Source organism: Carassius carassius, chromosome 4, assembly GCF_963082965.1.
Source record: "Carassius carassius chromosome 4, fCarCar2.1, whole genome shotgun sequence".
Lineage (NCBI taxonomy): Eukaryota > Metazoa > Chordata > Actinopteri > Cypriniformes > Cyprinidae > Carassius > Carassius carassius.
Window position 1 is genome coordinate 8,616,905 of NC_081758.1, and position 22,508 is coordinate 8,639,412.

At 34.1% G+C, this 22,508-nt stretch overlaps 1 protein-coding gene across 2 annotated transcripts; it reads right to left on the reverse strand.

The window, feature by feature from the left end:
* Positions 1 to 1,094: 1,094 nt before the first annotated feature.
* On the reverse strand, positions 1,095 to 21,511 carry LOC132133198 (uncharacterized). 2 transcript variants are annotated; one of them, XM_059545972.1, is made up of 6 exons: positions 21,179 to 21,511; positions 3,963 to 4,118; positions 2,883 to 3,850; positions 2,573 to 2,730; positions 2,279 to 2,374; positions 1,095 to 1,997 (listed from the first exon to the last, which is right to left on the reverse strand). In XM_059545972.1, the coding sequence occupies exons 3-6, from the start codon at positions 3,844 to 3,846 to the stop codon at positions 1,683 to 1,685; spliced, it is 1,533 nt and encodes a 510-aa protein (XP_059401955.1). In that variant the 5' UTR covers positions 3,847 to 3,850; positions 3,963 to 4,118; positions 21,179 to 21,511; the 3' UTR covers positions 1,095 to 1,682. The 2 variants fall into 2 exon arrangements, with proteins under 2 accessions (XP_059401955.1, XP_059401947.1); XM_059545964.1 differs by lacking the exon at positions 21,179 to 21,511 and having other exon boundaries at positions 3,963 to 4,583.
* Between the last annotated feature and the right edge of the window lie 997 nt (positions 21,512 to 22,508).

Sequence of the window (22,508 nt, forward strand, 5' to 3'; positions counted from 1 at the left end):
GCTGTTGCTGCTCAATAAATCCTCTGCAAATGGATTCTACTTCAGAATCCAGATCCTTGTTACAACTGTATTTATGAAGGAGTTCTTCCTAAGAGTTGCCAAAGGCCAGTATTTGCATTGCTACCTAAGAAGTATGATTTAACAGTGTTAAAAAAAAATTGGAGGACTGTAGGACTGTAAAAATTGGAAGTGTATAGCTAATAGGTTGAATAAGGTACTCTATGAAAGTATACATAAAGACCAGTCATATTGTGTAAAAGGTAGATCTAGTACAGATAATTTACATTTAATGAGATCTTTTAGATTATGGCCATTATAATAACAGTAATGTAGGTATGTTGTCACTAGATCAAGAAAAAGCTTTTGATTGGGTAGATCACTGATTTCTTTTTAAAACTTTGCAATCTTTTGGGTTTGGTAAAAATATTTGTTCAATGATTCAGTTACTTTATAATGATGCTACTTGTATGATTGGAATGGCTGGGTGGTTTGAGTACTCCTATAGAAGTAAAGAGGGGCATTTGACAAGGTTGTCCATGTGACCTTAGAGAACTTTAACCAGATCTAGGCTTAACGGTTCTTGACTACGCCACCTGGTGCCTCTCACACCAAGATATACTTTGCTTATTAACTGCTGAATACCTAACCTAAGGCAAGCAGGTTCATAGATATACACCAAAGATGAACTGAACAGAGATGTGCTTTCAGTAAAAAAATAAGACACTTTATTAGTAAATGGTACAATTAAAAGAGCCACACAGTCATGGTAGAGGCACAGTAGTTGCAAACATATAGACATATGCTACATCATATAGACAACTATAAATACCTTCACTGTAAACCCAAATTAGTAAGCAGAACTCAAAATATTTGATGAAACTCATTGCCTCAAATTTTTTAAGTTAATGAATTAATTTTTCAAAAATTAAATATCTATATTACATACTACATAAACCTTTTCATTTCAGTTAAATTAAAACATGTTATGAAATCAACTGAAATAGTTTTAGTTACAGTGACTTAAAATTTAGCTTTCCCATACTCAAGACATTTAGTTAAAAATACATTTTTTTTTAAAATTCACAAAGAGCCACTTAAGTTGAATGAACTCAATATTTATTATAATTTTTGTCTTTGTGTTTTAAGTACAAGTTACTCAAACCTTTTAAAACACAAGACTCAAAATCATATGAATCAAAACTAAATTTTTTGATGTAACTCGTTGCCTCAAATATTTTAAGTTCAACAAACTTAAACGGTTTAAAATTACAGTGTGCCGAGTTCTTGCCCTTTCCTATTTAACACTTCATTTAAAAGACAGAAACAAAAACAAAAAAAAGATGCACTATGATAAAACCTGAAAAGCAGATTAAGACCACATCTCTGACATTACAAATTCACGAACCTGCATGAACTTTTAGAAAAACATGAACCATTTAAAACTATATTACATGTATTGTTACCAAGTACTACCCAGCTGTACTTAACAACTGTAAAGAACAAGAGCTGTATTAATCACAAATAACATTAATAAATGAAAATTGTGCCCATTAATAAATGCACACTGTGCACATTGTGGGGGGAAAAAAGTGCAGAAACCTTTCAACCATTATTTTCACAAAAATAATTTACATTGAACTACTGAGAAACTGCCAGGCCTTAGTAATTTTTCCAATACATTTCTACATACACATCAAGTCATTTTTGAGACTCTGTAACATGGGTGACAGTTTACCCTCATCAAGACCAAGTAAAATCTTTTGAATGAATTCAAAATTGTTGGTCAGTCCCCTGGGATAGTTGAGGTGTAGTGCATAGATCAGTCCAAACATTACCAGGAAGGCATCAGCAAATCTGGAGAGGCTGCCCACAATCTCACTTTCGATGACAACAGAGATTTTTACAGGCTGGAAGTGAACTGGACTTGTGTCATTATCTTTGATGACTGTGAGGAGGGCCACTGCAACATCTAAAAGCTCTGGCTCATCAGATGTGTCCTGTAAAATAAAATGGATATTAAAGCAAAAACCGAAGATCTGTCAAGCCAGCCAAGCTAACAGTAAACAAAAGTTGCAAGAGATTGATACTATGCTCAAATAAAAACGTAAAAAAAAAAAAAAAAAAAAAAAATCTAGTACTAAAACTATTTTACAGTGGGGTCAAAGAAAACAAATCGCACAAACTATTTGGTTGGAAAGACTGAACAAGAGTAAGCATGTATGTATTTATATGAACTGTTTAGTGTGGTAGTGTGAGATTTCTTTTTTTAAATACTCACCATGCAGGTCCTTAAAAACCCAGAGACGTCCTCACATAGATACACGGGAAGAGCATGAAGAACAGTGACACGTTTGGTGTGTATGTCATGAAACTCCTATAATGATAAAAACAGAACTGTACATAACTAAACTGTAAATTTTAAACAATGCAATCAGATATACAAATACCAAATAAAAAAAAAAACAAGTTGTAGTGTTCAAAGCTCATTTGAATCATCAACATTTTCTAACATTTTCAAACTTTAATATTTTAATTAAGTTTTAGCCTATAAAATGTACAACAATATTTTTACCTGGTCATCATGGATTCTTAGGATTTCAGTTAAAGTGTCTGATGTCTTCCCGGTTCTGGATGCTTTCTGTCTGAACAGGGTCATCAGTCTAGGAAGATGTCGGTCAAGCTCAGAGTAGAATGTGTTGGGCAGGTTCTCGTTTGTAATCCGTTGGAACTCTGCATACACCTACATTTTAAAACCATGACAGACAGAGAACACAGCCATGTTCATTATGTGAACCTGGTTAATCTACTACCCCCTCACAGAAAACAGCCCCTGAATGTGGTACATGTTATCAAGAAAGCAATAACAGGACAAACAGTGTTACCCCACATTAACTCAGATTCCATTTTGAGTGCAGGCCAGAGTTCCATTAGCTCTTTTACTGGTGGGCATGTCTTCACTATGGTCTGTCGCTGCAGAGCAAAGGTGGTTTGCATCATCTTTTTTATAAGTGGTAAGTTCTTCTCAGCTTTCTTCATTTCATCAATAATTTTCTGTCTCAACTGTTCAAGAGTTGAGGGATTTTCTCCTTGGGGAAAGTTGGGCAAAAAGTTTACTTCTGCTCGTTTGGGTCTTTTAATATTTGAATGTGAAGATTCATTGTCAGGATTCATTGCACTTCTTTTTCCAGCATTTACAGTGATCTCTGGACATCCAGCCCTTCTCATCTTGCTCCTATAGTTCCCCATCTTAAATTTGAGGCTATTTTTCCACCCATTCCACCCAGTCTGAGATCCTGCTTCTTTCAAGCAAGGATATTTTACCACAAGAGCCTCAGCTACCATTGTTATCTCCTTATCACTGGGATAAGCCTTGTAGCCATACATCACAGATGCTAGCTTTTCTAAAATGTCATGTTTGATGTCTCTTGTTAACTGAAGGTGCTTGTTGTTCTTCTCAAAATCGGCATTACCTTCCCGAAGTTTCAGTTCAACGTCAAAAGAGAATGTGGGAATTGGAAAAATATGTGAAGGCCATCTTCTCCCACGTTCTGAGGATGATACACTTGACATTGTTTCTGTTGATGCAACAGAGCTGGAATCTTGCTCAAATGACACATGCACAACAGCTTTCTGTGGCAACTCATCAATGTCAGAGAGGGAAGTAGGTTTTCCATCAAAGTCGGGGTCTTCATATTTTAAACTGAAGTCAAGGTCTATTTCCAGCTGTTCTTTTATAACAGCAATCAGTGCATCAACAGAGGCTGGTCGTGAACTGAGTTTTAATTTTCTAGCCCGGTCTGGCTCAACAACACGAAGGATCATGGATTGTGGAGATACAGCTGCCATTATGCTGATGGAAATCAAAAGATTGGCATGTATAAATACTTATTAAAATACACAGATTATATACTGCTAGATAACACAGTAATAAAAATAGTAATTGATTCATGAAAAATACTCACCACTGGCTTGTTTTATTTGTATGAATCTCTTGGCTGTCAACAGAAGCGAGCCTTCTACCTCGTATGCAGAGAGAGGGACTGAATCGTTTAAGTCAGACGTTAGGTGGATTGATAGACTTGTCTGTGAAGGTGACAGCTCATAGGATCCAAGATGTTCTAAAAACCAGGACTCACAATCAGAACAAAGGAATGAAATGGTGCTATTGACAAGGTAGATGTGTTCTACTCTGCAAAACCTAGGTAGCCCACCACTCTCTCCGACAGACAAAAACATTCCACAGACATAGTCTGTGCCATTGATGGTAACCTTTGATGTCTGGTAGATTGTGTCACTAGTTGTTAGTCTTCTGATGTGTAGCTGAGCTACTTCTGGTAGAGCTGAAACCAGAACAGAGTCAACACTGGACGCTTGTGTTTCAGGGTTGAAAAATGATGGGGCAGCAAGATGGTATGCCATCATGTGTTGGTGTCTGACTGCCATTGTCTTCAAAATATTTTTGAAGTTTTGAGCGTCATGCACCACTCGTTTAAAAAAACGGTGTTTGGCCTCTAATCGCATTGTCCAAACATGCACCAGGGGCCCAAAGCACTTGATCATGGTGGGGTAATGCTCCACGTAGTGATGTTAAGGATAAACGTTAAACTCTGGGAACGTTTTCAGCAGTATTTACTTATTATCACTGATTTTGGACTGAAAATAGTCTAAGGTTTCATCAGTAAATGATGGGCATACTGCTAACTGCACTACCTCTTTCAGTTCCATCAAAACTGTCCATTCACCATCACCTTCAGGTTCTACACTGCCTACAAGTAATGGAAGCAGTCGGAGCAGAGTAGCATTTTCATGTCCATTCCCTCCTATCGTTCCTCGAGACAAAAATGTTTTGGGAATTGGATGAGGTCTATCCACTTTATCAGTGTGCTGATATGGGAATGATGCAATCTTTTGGTTCAAATACTCTTAAGTGAAGTACTTCATCCGGATCATAGTCTTAATGCAGAGAGAAAGCTCCACAGGAACTATTCCTTCCAGAAGATCATGAAGTACATCTGGAGGAAAGCCTGTGATTGGATGAAAGTAATCCAGGGAGTCACGCAAGACACAACTAGCTTTAATACCAAAGTGGTTGGAGCAAGTGTCACTTTCCAGAAGGTTTTGTACATGAAGGTCATGGCTGTCTTTGGTTCTTTGAGAAAACTGCCTGGCTTCAGTTGCTTTAAACTGTTCTCTTGTGGCCAAGCAGAATCTTCAAACATAGCCTTCTTTAAATGACTCCACAAAGCCACTTAATCCATGGGCGGCTAGATTGTCAGCAGAAACACAAAAGATGGTACCTTTGACATTGCGACCAGCTCTTTCAATAAAGACACCATCCTGTTCAAGAATATGAACATCACGTAATAATGGAGCAAGTACAGCTGCATACCCATGCTTATGGATGTCTGTCACTTTTGCAAGCAATGCTAGCTTTATATTGTGTAAAGTTGATCTGTGTTTTGGTGGCATATTGGCAAATGCCCAGTAAACAGCACAAAGTTGGTGAATTTTACGTGATGTGCCAAGTGGGTTGGCAATTTCAAGATCATCAATATATAGCTGGAGTGGTAAAATGAGATCACCGGTTGAAAATAATTCATTTTCAAGGAAATAAGAGCTATTGCAGCATGGTGCATATTGACCAGAATTGGTATTTAGATCAGTAATTATTTTTAAAATGTCTATGTTCTTAAACTACTCCTGAATCATTCGAAGGATAGGAACATACATTATGGAATGTCCAAGTTGCTCCAGCTGATACTCAACTGGCATTACACATGGATAGCTCAAAAAATACTTTTCTGCGCTTCGATGTGGATAACTCTGCAGCATTAGAAGTACTAGTAAATATAACATTAGAGTCCATAACTCCACTTACAACCTCATCCAGTGCAGATTCTGCCAAATTGCAACCATTTCTCTGCAAAATATCTTTAATTTCCTCTTTGATCAAACGCTGAGATAAGAAGCAGACCTGATTTAAATGCTCCACTATTTCCTGGGTAGCTGTGTTTGAGACATGGAGGATTGCCTGCATTTTCAGAAATAAGAAAGATAAATTCATTCTGAGATGTTGTTTTAGTTTGTCAGTGTCACACACACCATCATCCCCCATTGGATCCTCATCTATGCCTGAAAGTTCTTCATTCAAATCACCATCAACTGCAGGAATACTGGGTTGAACAACTTCACTGACAATGTCATTTTGAAAGTCTGACGAAACACTTGCTTGGTGTGATCTACTTTTATGAGAATTGAATGTAGAGTACACATTAGTGGTAAAGCTACAATCCTTATATGGGCAAGCCACTGTTTCATGATTTCTTAAAGGAGTCATGACCCACAATTTTCACTTTTCCACGAGAATCAATGTATGTTATGATTGCCTAACGATTATACACTGGACGGGAAGCCGATATTTAAAAGTGAAGCGTTTGTTTACCTCAGGGTTTGTAAAATAGCCCACGTGCACGCGCACTCAAATACGAGATTTTGATTTCTTCCTCGTCTTCTTCCTCGCAGCAGGAAGCTTGCCCTTCCCCTCTCCCCCTCATATTCAGTCTAGAAAGAGTTGCTCTGTGGTTGACTGCCAGAATCAACATGTAAATGTGTTTTCTCTACCAAGAACGGACCTAGCTATCAGAGACCAGTGGATTAAATTCATTTTTAATGAAGCGGTTCCTTCAACCCTTCCCACTGGCTTATCGTTACGTGTTTGTGCTAAACATTGTAGGCCGAAATCCTTCACAAATTTGGGGCAATATCAGGCGAAGTTGGCATCGAATCTCTGGAAAAGCGCCATTCCAACAAAATTGCCGGCAATTGAAACGGTAAGACTGTGTTTTTATTGCTCTACTGTGTGTAACAAACAGCATCTGCAGCTATTGTATGCTATTGCGTCTGTCACTAGACAAATAAACGAAAGACTTGAGGTGAAGTAATTGTTTATGTTCCCTGTAAACGGACTGCAAAAACGAACTTTTAACTGCATTATAATGATTTCTTAATTCAGAATATGATCAAGATTGCGTAGGTTGATGTGTTCGGGGAATTTGCCAGTTAATAGTAACATTTAAAGCCCCTTAAATGAACGAAATGACTTGGAAAAAAGATCGAACAAGGGAGTCAGACATACTATCGTTCAATGAACGCGTCCAGGCACAACTCTGGCGGGAGTATTAGCTTCGAGGTATGGGGAATGGCTGCTAAAGTACTTTGCACAAAACAAATGACTGAGATCATCATGAATTCGGTTATTGTTTATTTATTGCCTAACGCTTTAGAGGCGCCGTCTAGTTTGTGTGTGTGCTCACGTCTTATATTTGGGTGTGTGTGCTGTGCTCACGTCTCATATGAGTAACTTTATGTGCGTGGATAGTTCATATACATTTATGTGTGACTAGTACTTAGTATATATGCAAGCGTGTTTCATAAGTGTGCGTGAATGAAGTTTGATTTAAGCCCTAAACGGCGCCTCATACTTATACACTGGCCGGGAAGCCGGTCGCGTTCATTCACAACTTGCGCCATGATGTCAGTTTGTAATGATATGCTAAAGCGTTACCTGCGTTGTCAACCCCCCCCCCTTCCTGCAACCAATCAACGCGCCCCTCATTTGCATTATTATAATGACCGTCCACGACAGCCAAAATATCGCATCAGATCTCGCGAGACAATAATGCCTTCAGAAATAAGGGTCTGAGGAGCTCTGTGCTTATTTTTTTCCACTTTTCTTTTTTAGAAGGGCCTGAAAGACTATAATACAGCAGTAGGTATCCAAGGTAATACGACGTTATGACTCCTTTAAATGCCTTCTAAGATGGCAGAAGACAACAGATTCAGAAAAATGCTGCTGAAATGGGCATAAAGGGCATTTAAACAACAGAGACTGCTGACAGTGTTCTGCACTACTGCCAAATTGGTGAGTGTGACATCTTGCCAAATGAGTTCTAAGACTATTAAATGTCTTAAATGTACACATGCAATAATTGTAGATGCATGGAAGGGGGGATACACTGGAAAAGTGGCATTGCTGCAAGTAGTATATATTCTACTGCTTATGTCATGATGATTTATAACTTTGACCTTTGACCTTTTGACAGGTTGAACTTCCGGTGACCTTATGATGGATGGTTTGAACTTCCGGAATGAGTTCAGGGGCTAACCTATGACCGTTTCCCACGCATCGATCATGTGGTTTTGACAGAAAGTTTTACCCTATTGACCTAGTTAGTACTAAATTATAGTTTTTGACGGCTAGTTTAAACGGTAAAGGAAACACTCCCCACGCATCGATCAAGTGGTTTTGACAGAAAGTTTTACCCTATTGACCTAGTTAGTACTAAATTATAGTTTTTGACGGCTAGTTTAAACGGTAAAGGAAACACTCCCCACGCATCGATCAAGTGGTTTTGACAGAAAGTTTTACCCTATTGACCTAGTTAGTTCTAAATCATGGTTTTAGGAAACCCTCCCGATGCATCGATCATGTGGTTTTGACAGAAGCTGTTTGAACTTTGTGTCAGTTAGCTTGTTTGAAGTTTGTGCCAGCTAACTTGTTTGAACTTTATCCCAGTTATTATGGCTTCTCCCCCCTCCCATCACATTCCTGAGTAGTGTATAAATGGGATCGGTGTGTTCTACGTTTATATATAAAACATCCTATAATTTATGTAATATTTATATAATTTATATAATATAATTAATTATCATGCTAAGGTTGAAAAACATTTCTGTTATTTCACATTCATATATAAAACATTATATAATTTATATAATATAATTAATTATCATAATAAGGTTGAAAAACATTTTAGTTATTTCATATATGTGACATTTTAGTTATTTCACATTTATATATAAAACATTCTATAATTTATATAATATTTATATAATTTATATACTATAATAATTATCATGCTAAAGTTGAAAACATTTTAGTTATTTCACATTTATATATATATATATATATATATATATATATATATATGAAACATTATATAATTTATATATAAAACATTATATAATTTACTAAAACAATTAAAGGTTTAAAACACATTTTAGTTATTTCATATATGAGACATTCAGTTATTTCACATTTATATATATAACATTCTATAATTTATATAATATAATTAATTAAACGTTTAAAAAACATTTTAGTTATTTCATATATGTGACATTCAGTTATCTCACATTTATATATAAAACATTCTATAATTTATATAATAGAATTATCATGCTAAAGTTGAAAAAGAAAAACATTTAAGTTATTTCACATTTATATATAAAACATTCTATAATTTATATAATATAATAATTATCATGCTAAAGTTGAAAACATTTTAGTTATTTCATATATGTGACATTGTTATTTCACATATATATATATATAAATTATTATATAATTTATATGATATAATTAATTATGCTAAGGTTGAAAAACATTTCAGTTATTTCACATTTATATATAAAACAGCCTATAATTGATATAATATAATAAGTATCATGCTAAAGTTGAAAACATTTTAGTTATTTCACATTTATATATAAAACATGCCGTTCTTTATATTCTATCTTTTATATAATATACATAATCTGAAAGCAATTTAAATAAGGTTGAAAAACATTGTGTTCTTTTAAAAAGGTTATACATGAAACGTTTATAAAAAATATACCGAAACCGACTGTTTCAGATAAAACAAGATCCATTTTTAGGGGGCAGAAGAAGCTGTTTTCATATCAGCTTTGATCCTGACCCTCTGTGTCCCATTGTCTACGTCTGCACACTACAGTGCACACTCGTCCGAATTTACTACAAAATCACAATATCTTCAAAGCCATTGCTAATTAAAACTAACGTATCTCACGCAGGAGTACCGTGTTTTGACAGTTTTCTGACGGTTCACCTATGAATTACGGTTGGTGCGCGGCTAGCATCTCTTGTACCCCTCTCTCTCTCTCTCTCTCTCCCTCTCATACATTCATTCGTCTCCAAGTCTTATTTTCTTCTTTTAATGAATATAAACACATTATACATTTGCAAACAATATAAAACAAAACATTTACATTAGTTTTAGTCATCACTAAAAATATACATTTTACCAGGGAAAAAATATATAATTAAACAGAACAAAGAATATGGTCTATTGAGGAACCCGGATGTGTCGTTGACACAATTCAGTTAAATTCATTTCACATTAATCGTTGCAAAACATTTTCTATATTATATTTAAAACCTTTTATATCCATCTTTATATCATATCTTTTTCAAAAAGCTGTTTAATTATTTATTTTAACCGAACACCTACAGTACCACCACACACTAAAATGCTGCATGCACGTACATTTTTTTAATTAAATTTAGTTTTTAAGCGATCTGAATTATGACTACCCTATACATTTAATCATAAACCACACGGACCCTGATATATCACTATAATATCCATTCCACTATACAATTTTGTATTCTGATAAACCAAATAAACAAGCGGACATACGCATGAACATATCAAGTTAAAAAGAGCCTTATCTCTATTTTAAAAAATATGAAAAAATAAATAAATACAATTATATATGACAACGTGTTACTAAACCAGAACACACGTTTTAAACAAGTATTCATCATGTTTATAAAACACATCGCAGTAACAGACATGTTACTAAACCAAACCAAATCATTTATCATACATTTTTAATCATGTATTCAACATATACTTATAACACCAATGTCTGGGGGAGGCCAAAATACCTCCAGTCACCCCAAACCCACTCAGACTCCAGGGGTTAAAGAATATGGAAATAAATAATTATATAATGACATCATCATCCTAAAGCAATTCATTAAACAAAAAAAGTATAACTTAAAAAAAAAGATTACTTATTTTAAATGTGATAGCATAGTATATAAAATAAACATTTCTGATGATACATATAAAAAATATCCCTTACATTTTTTTAGACCGGGGAGAGATGTCCAAACATGAATGAAATATCCCAAAATAAAATAATACGACTTAAAAAAATAAAGTAAAATGTTTAAATCATAAACAGAATCTCACAGGTCCAAGTTGGGGTATTCTCCTGTATGTGAGACCTGAAGGGGTGCTTCACACACCCCGCGCGCAGCGAGGGTGGAGTTCCAAACCGCATGATCTAAGCCAGAGGGGTACATTATTTCAAAGTTAACATTAATGTAATGTTTGAATAATCAGTACCCTCACTACATCTGATGTAATTCATTACATCTGTTTAAATGTTTCTTAATTCAACAAAATGATGATATATATAAAATATTTAGATTTTTATATAATATTATATAATAATTATTTATATCATATCATATATATAATTATATTATATTAGATGCGTTATGCATTAATCACTTTAGATTCTTTAAAGTTCTTATTTTTTGCATGATCTTCAAAGTTTTTAATACCATCTTTCTGTCTCCCTCTCCCTCTCTCACACGGACACACACACACACACACACACACACACACACACACACACACACACACACACACACACACAGACAATGAAACATGATGCCAAAGTCTTTCTGTATGTTTTAAAAAATAAAGCTAAAAATATTGATTTTGCTTTAAATGTATGCTACATTTGTTTGTCGCAGCATAGACTGTGAAGTTTAGATGAAGTTGATTGATCTTTTAGAAGAATTCTTTCAGAGAAAGACCCTCGATCGTATTCACCCATTAAAGATGGTTCAGGAGAGATGGGCTTCTGGACCCACGCATCCTAGAGATGTAATTTATGTGCGTTGCTACGGTCGTAAACCTTTCACATATCTACGGTACTTTCAGACAAAGAGCAGGAAAGACATTTGCAGGGCCTCTGTTTAACCGTTCCAAAATACCTCCATTTAAAAGCAAAATTAAAATATAAAAATGACCGCCTGTACAGCTGTAGTTCTATTTTATATTAAAAGTATCCTTACTATCCATATTATATTCTTTATTTAAAACGATATATTTAACCGGCAGTATCCCCCCAACGTGTTTTCCATCAGTTGTTTGGCCTTCGGGCTTTTTACGTAGTGCTTTTCAGTTACTGTAAGATCGCTTTACACTAGTGTAATGAAAGTTAACTTTTCTTAAAGTTTATAGTTGTATTTTACTGTATCCGTATCCTTCTATCCTGTAGATTGTATGCGTACTGTAAAATAACAAATATACATTTTGCTTAAAGTCAGTAAAATAATTACACCTACAATTTGAAACGTGTTTAAACACATTGTGTGTCACTAAAGCAAGGCACGCCGTCTATCGTCTTATTTTTTTTAAATAACCTGATGACCAGCATTGTTTCTTCATATAATTTATGCCCCCGAGTGCTTTTCTCACACGAGTAGAAAACTCTTTCTCTTTGGATGTGTTTGGCAGAAACATAATTTCTACATCAGAAAATTTTTTAAATGTACGACTGAACTTTTCTCATTCGACAGAAATACTATTTTCAAATTATTTACCCGGCCTATGACACTCGGTGTAAATGTTCTTACCTAGAACAGAAAACATCCGCTTTGATTATTTTGTAGCCATCGTGTAATGTTAAATGGTTTACTAAAAAAATTAAAGCACCGGCAGCTGTGATTTTCAAAATGAAAGACATGTACGAGCTAAGGATGTCAACTATTATCACCATTTCCTTTTGACCCGGATAATACGGTAATTAATTTTCTATGCGAGTGACACAATATACAGTTCTCATACTATTGGTGTAAATAGCCGTGCTAGAACATTTATGACTATTTTTGCAGGCCAGCAGATCATGTCAAGGGTGTTTCACATCTAAGAATCACAATGTTTTGTAAATGACATTTTTCTTACACCTCGAGATTTAACCGTATCAAGATTTTGGATGGCCGTTCGCAATTTGTTTGTCGGACCGTATGTTTTTAGGCAATCTTTGTGCGGCGTCATCGTAATAGGAATAAATGAAAATTAAGAAATTAAGTTACAGTTTTTCTCTTCGAGATATTTCTTTTAGCGCAACTTCGTGTCTGTCCAAAAAGTGTGATCGCATGAAACATCGACGCAAAAATGAAGTCTAGCTGTTTTACACTTAAAACTATTACAACATCAAACGTTACACTCGTTTAAGTTTCCACACTCTTGTTGAGATACATTTTTTTATCCATAACCTTTCGTGTATTCGAGCGACCAAATCACTAAGAAAGACAGTATAGCAAGAAAACTAACGTTTACAACGCATATAGAATTCAGAATACAATCGTTAAAGTATTTATTTATTTTTTTTGATTTGTAAATGATATTTTTATTACTCCGTTAGATTTAGTCATCGTGTTCGGATAGCCGATGACACAATTCACATTCTGTTTTAAGACTCCTGTAAGTTCATGCTAACTCTCGCGTGGGAAAGAGAGTGGGGTGAGCGCATTCTATTCATTTAAGAAAAATTATTAAACATTTGCCCAAACTTTTTTATTATTTTGACAAAACACAACACGACGACATTAAAGAATGTTATCAGTTCCTACGGCCATCTTCTTTGATTCAAATAAAGCAACATCTCTGGTGTACGTGTGTATGCGCTAAACATCTTTGCTTTTCCACTTCTGACAGATTTGTTAGATGGGCTACTGTTGTAATACAAACACATTTGAGAACTACGATGTTCTCACTTTTGTAACGGTTATAGAAAAATGCCATACACACTTTTGCATTTCATAATTCAGTGATTTTAGCTGTAATGAGCACATGAGACAAAAATTGTCAATGTGTGACTCGTAAACATGAATAATTTTATTTATTTATTTATTTTTACCAGAGATAGTCGACCGATCTGTTGACACGTTGTTTTGCAGTTTTCTGATGAAGAGTTTTCTCTGACCGCGGTCAAACATACACTGCCTGTTCATAGGAATTTTACAGCATAAAAATATCACCCCTACATCTAGAGCTCTTGTTCATATAGCCGATGACGACGTTCGCATTTTACTCGTCGTACTCGTTTCAACATTTCCGCTTGACATTAAAGAGTAGACCTATGCGTACGCCCCTTCGGTCGTAAGCATTATCATCTACCGCGTGCTGAGATTTTTCTGCTTTGTCCACTTTTGACGGATTTGCTAGAGGGACTATGTCACCTCGTTGTAACGTGATTACGTTTAAGATCCATAAGATTGCACTACATTCACCTGAAAAGGTTATAGACATAATCTTTTATACAGGAAATGCGTATCAGAATAACAAATACCTAATAGTGAAATCCAGTATTCTAAACTATTGTGAAAGTTTTAATGCAACTCTGTAAATAGCTTTTTTTTTCTACTACTGTATACATTATTGTTTGGTTGTCTTTGTACGGTACTTCAATCAATAAACCACTGTTGATAAGTCGTTCATTTAAGTGAGAGACGGGATGATTTTGACTGTTTCAGTCATTCATCGTGTTTAAGGTCTGATCCGGAAACCGCGCTACGACTGGAACTGCGCTCTGTCACGTCTAAATAACCCGTTGTTCTTTAAGAAAACACGAGGCGAGCAGTTTCTGACATCTATTAATTCACTTCATTTTTTCACAACCGCAAATGTTTTGTTTTGCATACATATTAGTTTTAGTCAGTTACATAGGCATCACGCATGAAGTTTATAGTTATTTTAAATAATTATGATAGAGTTACAGGTTTAGGTTAGTGTGGCGCCTGTAAGCGGTGAAAACTTCAAGCATCGTAGACGACGGTGTTACTCAAACAGCCCATACCATTATCTTTTAACAAACTATTGTATTGCGCGTTACTAAGACAAAATCTGTAACAGCGTTCATTAATATGTTGAAATGAAAATAAACATACAAAACTTTATAATGACCGCGAGTTTAGTATAGCCTAACACCGCATAGACAAATGTTTGTTCTAACTCTTTCGCCCTAAAATTGCGAGATTTCTTGACTTTGCCGTGTTTAACGGACTCTAGATCTCATCACGCCGCAGCGAACTGTAAACCACACACTTTCTCATCGCATTACGCTAAGAAACTGCACATGGTTAAAGCTATTACACCATAAACTGTCTAAAGTTGTTAATGTACAAGCCGAGTAAGCTATTTCTACAAAAAATATCATTGCACTACAGTTTTTTGTTTTTTTTGCGTATGATACATCGTTCAACAATACTTTTGCACACTCATTCGACTGTATTTATTACCACCGTTCTCACGTTCCTGCTGTTCATAATGTATATATAATCCTTCAATGCATTCATATTTATATACTGTATATACTCCGATCGATATTGTACGTATATAGCAACTACACTGTACTTTCTGTATGTCATAGCTTTACTTACTCTGCACTTTTATGAATATAAAACACTATATTCTCACGCTTCTGGTTAGATGCTAACTGCATTTCATTAGCTCTGTACTTGTACTCTGCATAATGACAATAAAGTCGAATCTAATCTAATCTAAACAAGTACAATCGTACGCTTCCAGGACTTTGCTCATTCTTTCTGTTTAAATTTGTTTAAACGGACTTTCACATTCTTATTTTCACCAACTAAGTGTAATTTCCTAGGCCTCGCGGATTGTTTTTCTAGTTTTGCCATCAACCCCTTTGTTCATACGCAGCGATATCTCTGTGAATGTGCTTGATTTCATAAAATATTTTATCTCTTACGTTATATCATTGTTGATGTTGCTTTATTTGAATCAAAGAAGATGGCCGTAGGAACTGATAACATTCTTTAATGTCGTCGTGTTGTGTTTTGTCAAAATAATAAAAAAGTTTGGGCAAATGTTTAATAATTTTTCTTAAATGAATAGAATGCGTTCACCCCACTCTCTTTCCCACGCGAGAGTTAGCATGAACTTACAGGAGTCTTAAAACAGAATGTGAATTGTGTCATCGGCTATCCGAACACGATGACTAAATCTAACGGAGTAATAAAAATATCATTTACAAATCAAAAAAAATAAATAAATACTTTAACGATTGTATTCTGAATTCTATATGCGTTGTAAACGTTAGTTTTCTTGCTATACTGTCTTTCTTAGTGATTTGGTCGCTCGAATACACGAAAGGTTATGGATAAAAAAATGTATCTCAACAAGAGTGTGGAAACTTAAACGAGTGTAACGTTTGATGTTGTAATAGTTTTAAGTGTAAAACAGCTAGACTTCATTTTTGCGTCGATGTTTCATGCGATCACACTTTTTGGACAGACACGAAGTTGCGCTAAAAGAAATATCTCGAAGAGAAAAACTGTAACTTAATTTCTTAATTTTCATTTATTCCTATTACGATGACGCCGCACAAAGATTGCCTAAAAACGTACGTTCCGACAAACAAATTGCGAACGGCCATCCAAAATCTTGATACGGTTAAATCTCGAGGTGTAAGAAAAATGTCATTTACAAAACATTGTGATTCTTAGATGTGAAACACCCTTGACATGATCTGCTGGCCTGCAAAAATAGTCATAAATGTTTTAGCACTGCTATTTACACCAATAGTATGAGAACTGTATATTGTGTCACTCGCATAGAAAATTAATTACCGTATTATCCGGGTCAAAAGGAAATGATGATAATAGTTGACACATCCTTAGCTCGTACATGTCTTTCATTTTGAAAATCACAGCTGCCGGTGCTTTAATTTTTTTAGTAAACCATTTAACATTACACGATGGCTACAAAATAATCAAAGTGGATGTTTTCTGTTCTAGGTAAGAACATTTACACCGAGTGTCATAGGCCGGGTAAATAATTTGAAAATAGTATTTCTGTCGAATGAGAAAAGTTCAGTCGTACATTTAAAAAATTTTCTGATGTAGAAATTATGTTTCTGCCAAACACATCCAAAGAGAAAGAGTTTTCTACTCGTGTGAGAAAAGCACTCGGGGGCATAAATTATATGAAGAAACAATGCTGGTCATCAGGTTATTTAAAAAAAATAAGACGATAGACGGCGTGCCTTGCTTTAGTGACACACAATGTGTTTAAACACGTTTCAAATTGTAGGTGTAATTATTTTACTGACTTTAAGCAAAATGTATATTTGTTATTTTACAGTACGCATACAATCTACAGGATAGAAGGATGCGGATACAGTAAAATACAACTATAAACTTTAAGAAAAGTTAACTTTCATTACACTAGTGTAAAGCGATCTTACAGTAACTGAAAAGCACTACGTAAAAAGCCCGAAGGCCAAACAACTGATGGAAAACACGTTGGGGGGATACTGCCGGTTAAATATATCGTTTTAAATAAAGAATATAATATGGATAGTAAGGATACTTTTAATATAAAATAGAACTACAGCTGTACAGGCGGTCATTTTTATATTTTAATTTTGCTTTTAAATGGAGGTATTTTGGAACGGTTAAACAGAGGCCCTGCAAATGTCTTTCCTGCTCTTTGTCTGAAAGTACCGTAGATATGTGAAAGGTTTACGACCGTAGCAACGCACATAAATTACATCTCTAGGATGCGTGGGTCCAGAAGCCCATCTCTCCTGAACCATCTTTAATGGGTGAATACGATCGAGGGTCTTTCTCTGAAAGAATTCTTCTAAAAGATCAATCAACTTCATCTAAACTTCACAGTCTATGCTGCGACAAACAAATGCAGCATACATTTAAAGCAAAATCAATATTTTTAGCTTTATTTTTAAAACATACAGAAAGACTTTGGCATCATGTTTCATTGTCTGTGTGTGTGTGTGTGTGTGTGTGTGTGTGTGTGTGTGTGTGTGTGTGTGTGTGTGTGTGTGTGTGTGTGTGTCCGTGTGAGAGAGGGAGAGGGAGACAGAAAGATGGTATTAAAAACTTTGAAGATCATGCAAAAAATAAGAACTTTAAAGAATCTAAAGTGATTAATGCATAACGCATCTAATATAATATAATTATATATATGATATGATATAAATAATTATTATATAATATTATATAAAAATCTAAATATTTTATATATATCATCATTTTGTTGAATTAAGAAACATTTAAACAGATGTAATGAATTACATCAGATGTAGTGAGGGTACTGATTATTCAAACATTACATTAATGTTAACTTTGAAATAATGTACCCCTCTGGCTTAGATCATGCGGTTTGGAACTCCACCCTCGCTGCGCGCGGGGTGTGTGAAGCACCCCTTCAGGTCTCACAAACAGGAGAATACCCCAACTTGGACCTGTGAGATTCTGTTTATGATTTAAACATTTTACTTTATTTTTTTAAGTCGTATTATTTTATTTTGGGATATTTCATTCATGTTTGGACATCTCTCCCCGGTCTAAAAAAATGTAAGGGATATTTTTTATATGTATCATCAGAAATGTTTATTTTATATACTATGCTATCACATTTAAAATAAGTAATCTTTTTTTTTAAGTTATACTTTTTTTGTTTAATGAATTGCTTTAGGATGATGATGTCATTATATAATTATTTATTTCCATATTCTTTAACCCCTGGAGTCTGAGTGGGTTTGGGGTGACTGGAGGTATTTTGGCCTCCCCCAGACATTGGTGTTATAAGTATATGTTGAATACATGATTAAAAATGTATGATAAATGATTTGGATTGGTTTAGTAACATGTCTGTTACTGCGATGTGTTTTATAAACATGATGAATACTTGTTTAAAACGTGTGTTCTGGTTTAGTAACACGTTGTCATATATAATTGTATTTATTTATTTTTTCATATTTTTTAAAATAGAGATAAGGCTCTTTTTAGCTTGATTTGTTCATGCGTATGTCCGCTTGTTTATTTGGTTTATCAGAATACAAAATTGTATAGTGGAATGGATATTATAGTGATATATCAGGGTACGTGTGGTTTATGATTAAATGTATAGGGTAGTCATAATTCAGATCGCTTAAAAACTAAATTTAATTAAAAAAATGTACGTGCATGCAGCATTTTAGTGTGTGGTGATACTGTAGGTGTACGGTTAAAATAAATAATTAAACAGCTTTTTGAAAAAGATATGATATAAAGATGGATATAAAAGGTTTTAAATATAATATAGAAAATGTTTTGCAACGATTAATGTGAAATGAATTTAACTGAATTGTGTCAACGACACATCCGGGTTCCTCAATAGACCATATTCTTTGTTCTGTTTAATTATATATTTTTTCCCTGGTAAAATGTATATTTTTAGTGATGACTAAAACTAATGTAAATGTTTTGTTTTATATTGTTTGCAAATGTATAATGTGTTTATATTCATTAAAAGAAGAAAATAAGACTTGGAGACGAATGAATGTATGAGAGGGAGAGAGAGAGAGAGAGAGAGAGGGGTACAAGAGATGCTAGCCGCGCACCAACCGTAATTCATAGGTGAACCGTCAGAAAACTGTCAAAACACGGTACTCCTGCGTGAGATACGTTAGTTTTAATTAGCAATGGCTTTGAAGATATTGTGATTTTGTAGTAAATTCGGACGAGTGTGCACTGTAGTGTGCAGACGTAGACAGTGGGACACAGAGGGTCAGGATCAAAGCTGATATGAAAACAGCTTCTTCTGCCCCCTAAAAATGGATCTTGTTTTATCTGAAACAGTCGGTTTCGGTATATTTTTTATAAACGTTTCATGTATAACCTTTTTAAAAGAACACAATGTTTTTCAACCTTATTTAAATTGATTTCAGATTATGTATATTATATAAAAGATAGAATATAAAGAACGGCATGTTTTATATATAAATGTGAAATAACTAAAATGTTTTCAACTTTAGCATGATAATTATTATATTATATCAATTATAGGCTGTTTTATATATAAATGTGAAATAACTGAAATGTTTTTCAACCTTAGCATAATTAATTATATCATATAAATTATATAATAATTTATATATATATATGTGAAATAACAATGTCACATATATGAAATAACTAAAATGTTTTCAACTTTAGCATGACAATTCTATTATATAAATTATAGAATGTTTTATATATAAATGTGAGATAACTGAATGTCACATATATGAAATAACTAAAATGTTTTTAAACCTTTAATTATATTATATAAATTATAGAATGTTATATATATAAATGTGAAATAACTGAATGTCTCATATATGAAATAACTAAAATGTGTTTTAAACCTTTAATTGTTTTAGTAAATTATATAATGTTTTATATATAAATTATATAATGTTTTATATATATATATATATATATATATATATATATATATATATAAATGTGAAATAACTAAAATGTTTTCAACTTTAGCATGATAATTATTATAGTATATAAATTATATAAATATTATATAAATTATAGAATGTTTTATATATAAATGTGAAATAACTAAAATGTCACATATATGAAATAACTAAAATGTTTTTCAACCTTAGCATGATAATTAATTATATTATATAAATGATATAATGTTTTATATATGAATGTGAAATAACAGAAATGTTTTTCAACCTTAGCATGATAATTAATGATATTATATAAATTATATAAATATTACATAAATTATAGGATGTTTTATATATAAACGTAGAACACACCGATCCCATTTATACACTGCTCAGGAATGTGATGGGAGGGGGGAGAAGCCGTAATAACTGGGATAAAGTTCAAACAAGTTAGCTGGCACAAACTTCAAACAAGCTAACTGACACAAAGTTCAAACAGCTTCTGTCAAAACCACATGATCGATGCATCGGGAGGGTTTCCTAAAACCATGATTTAGAACTAACTAGGTCAATAGGGTAAAACTTTCTGTCAAAACCACTTGATCGATGCGTGGGGAGTGTTTCCTTTACCGTTTAAACTAGCCGTCAAAAACTATAATTTAGTACTAACTAGGTCAATAGGGTAAAACTTTCTGTCAAAACCACTTGATCGATGCGTGGGGAGTGTTTCCTTTACCGTTTAAACTAGCCGTCAAAAACTATAATTTAGTACTAACTAGATCAATAGGGTAAAACTTTCTGTCAAAACCACATCATCGATGCGTGGGAAACGGTCATAGGTTAGCCCCTGAACTCATTCTGGAAGTTCAAACCATCCATCATAAGGTCACCGGAAGTTCAACCTGTCAAAAGGTCAAAGGTCAAAGTCATAAATCATCATGACATAAGCAGTAGAATATATACTACTGCTGCAGTCTGTAGTGCTTAAATATTTGCAGTCTGTCAGTAAAAGAAGCTGAACACAACTTACACTGCCAAATCATATTGAAGCCAACAACCTGAAAGAAAAACAAAATTAATGTTAGAAAGTGTATAGCTCCAAAAAAAAAAAAAGTTTAATTATCCGAGTACAATTCAACAAACAGGTTACATGATCATGACCAGAGAATACAGCTACCACTTGAGCTGCACGATTAATTGTTAAAAGATCTCGATTGAAACTGCAATCTATATTCTGAAAGATCACAATTTGCATGGAACAATTACGTTGTTACGCCAATAGGTGCCGACAAGTAACCATTAAATAGGAATTCTCACTGAATAATTTGTGAGAGATTGGAATTATTTATCCAGTAATGAAACATGTAAACTGAAAAAATAAGTTATGTTGATGTAACACCAAACATAAAGGGGACTACTATATAATAGACAGTTGCAGCTGTTAAATATTAAGCCGGAATGTGATAGTTGTGGACCACAGTGTTTATATGTCAAAACAGATGTCATCAGTCAAAACTTGAACGCGTAACAGGTCTATATCATTTTGCCATATTAGACTTAAAATATATGAAAGTGTTCAGAGGGTTTCAAGGCACATGTCTGTTTTCTGATTAAAATAAATATTTGTGCAAATTTGATTATGTTGTATGGACTCTCCATTCATGCTGCTACTCCTTGAGCCAAGGGGTTGTAACACTACGTTCTGTCAAATGTTTAAAAGAGCTCTCCAACTGATTCATGGGTTTAGGTATTATTTACATTTGAAAGATCGTAATGGATTGTTTTGGTTTTGGACTGATTTCAATCTTAAGAATCTGCTGTAAATAATGATATGCAATTTTTCACAATCAGAGCATGTTTCATGAAGTTATAAAGGTAAAACCATGAGAATATTGCAGCATGTGCGCATTTGGAGTTTTTTTTTTTTTTATAATTCAACTAATATCTTCAAATCTAAATGAAAAGCGCAAAGTGAAACTAAAGTTATTTGTCGTGCTGTGCCTGTTGGGTTTTATGTGTTATAGCAATATGAGCAATATATTTGGATCTCATCCATGAATTACAGTATCTCTGGGCTCATTTTAATTGGGATAATTTTCTGAAAATAATGATCTATGCATGATTCCTGAAGCTATGAATCAAAACAAACGTGAAGTATCGAGCTGTTTTTCTTTGCAGCCTCAGTGCGCCAGTCTGCTTTCATGTGTCACAGCTCTATGAACGAAATCTTTCGATCTGATCAAAGGATCTATGCATGTTTGGTGTAGTTAAGAGCTAAAAGGGCACGGGACTGAAACCACTTTTTTTTTTTTTTTTTTTGCTAAGATACATTACCTAATTTTTCTCTCTGTAGAGAAAAA

Excerpts from the sequence above, each read along its gene's own strand:
- LOC132133198 (XM_059545972.1), bottom strand. The coding sequence starts at position 3,846 with ATGGCAGCTGTATCTCCACAATCCATGATCCTTCGTGTTGTTGAGCCA. Across the intron at positions 2,375-2,572 it reads TAAGAATCCATGATGACCAG|GAGTTTCATGACATACACAC; the intron begins GTAAAAATATTG and ends TTATCATTATAG. Across the intron at positions 1,998-2,278 it reads GGTTTTTAAGGACCTGCATG|GACACATCTGATGAGCCAGA; the intron begins GTGAGTATTTAA and ends TTTATTTTACAG.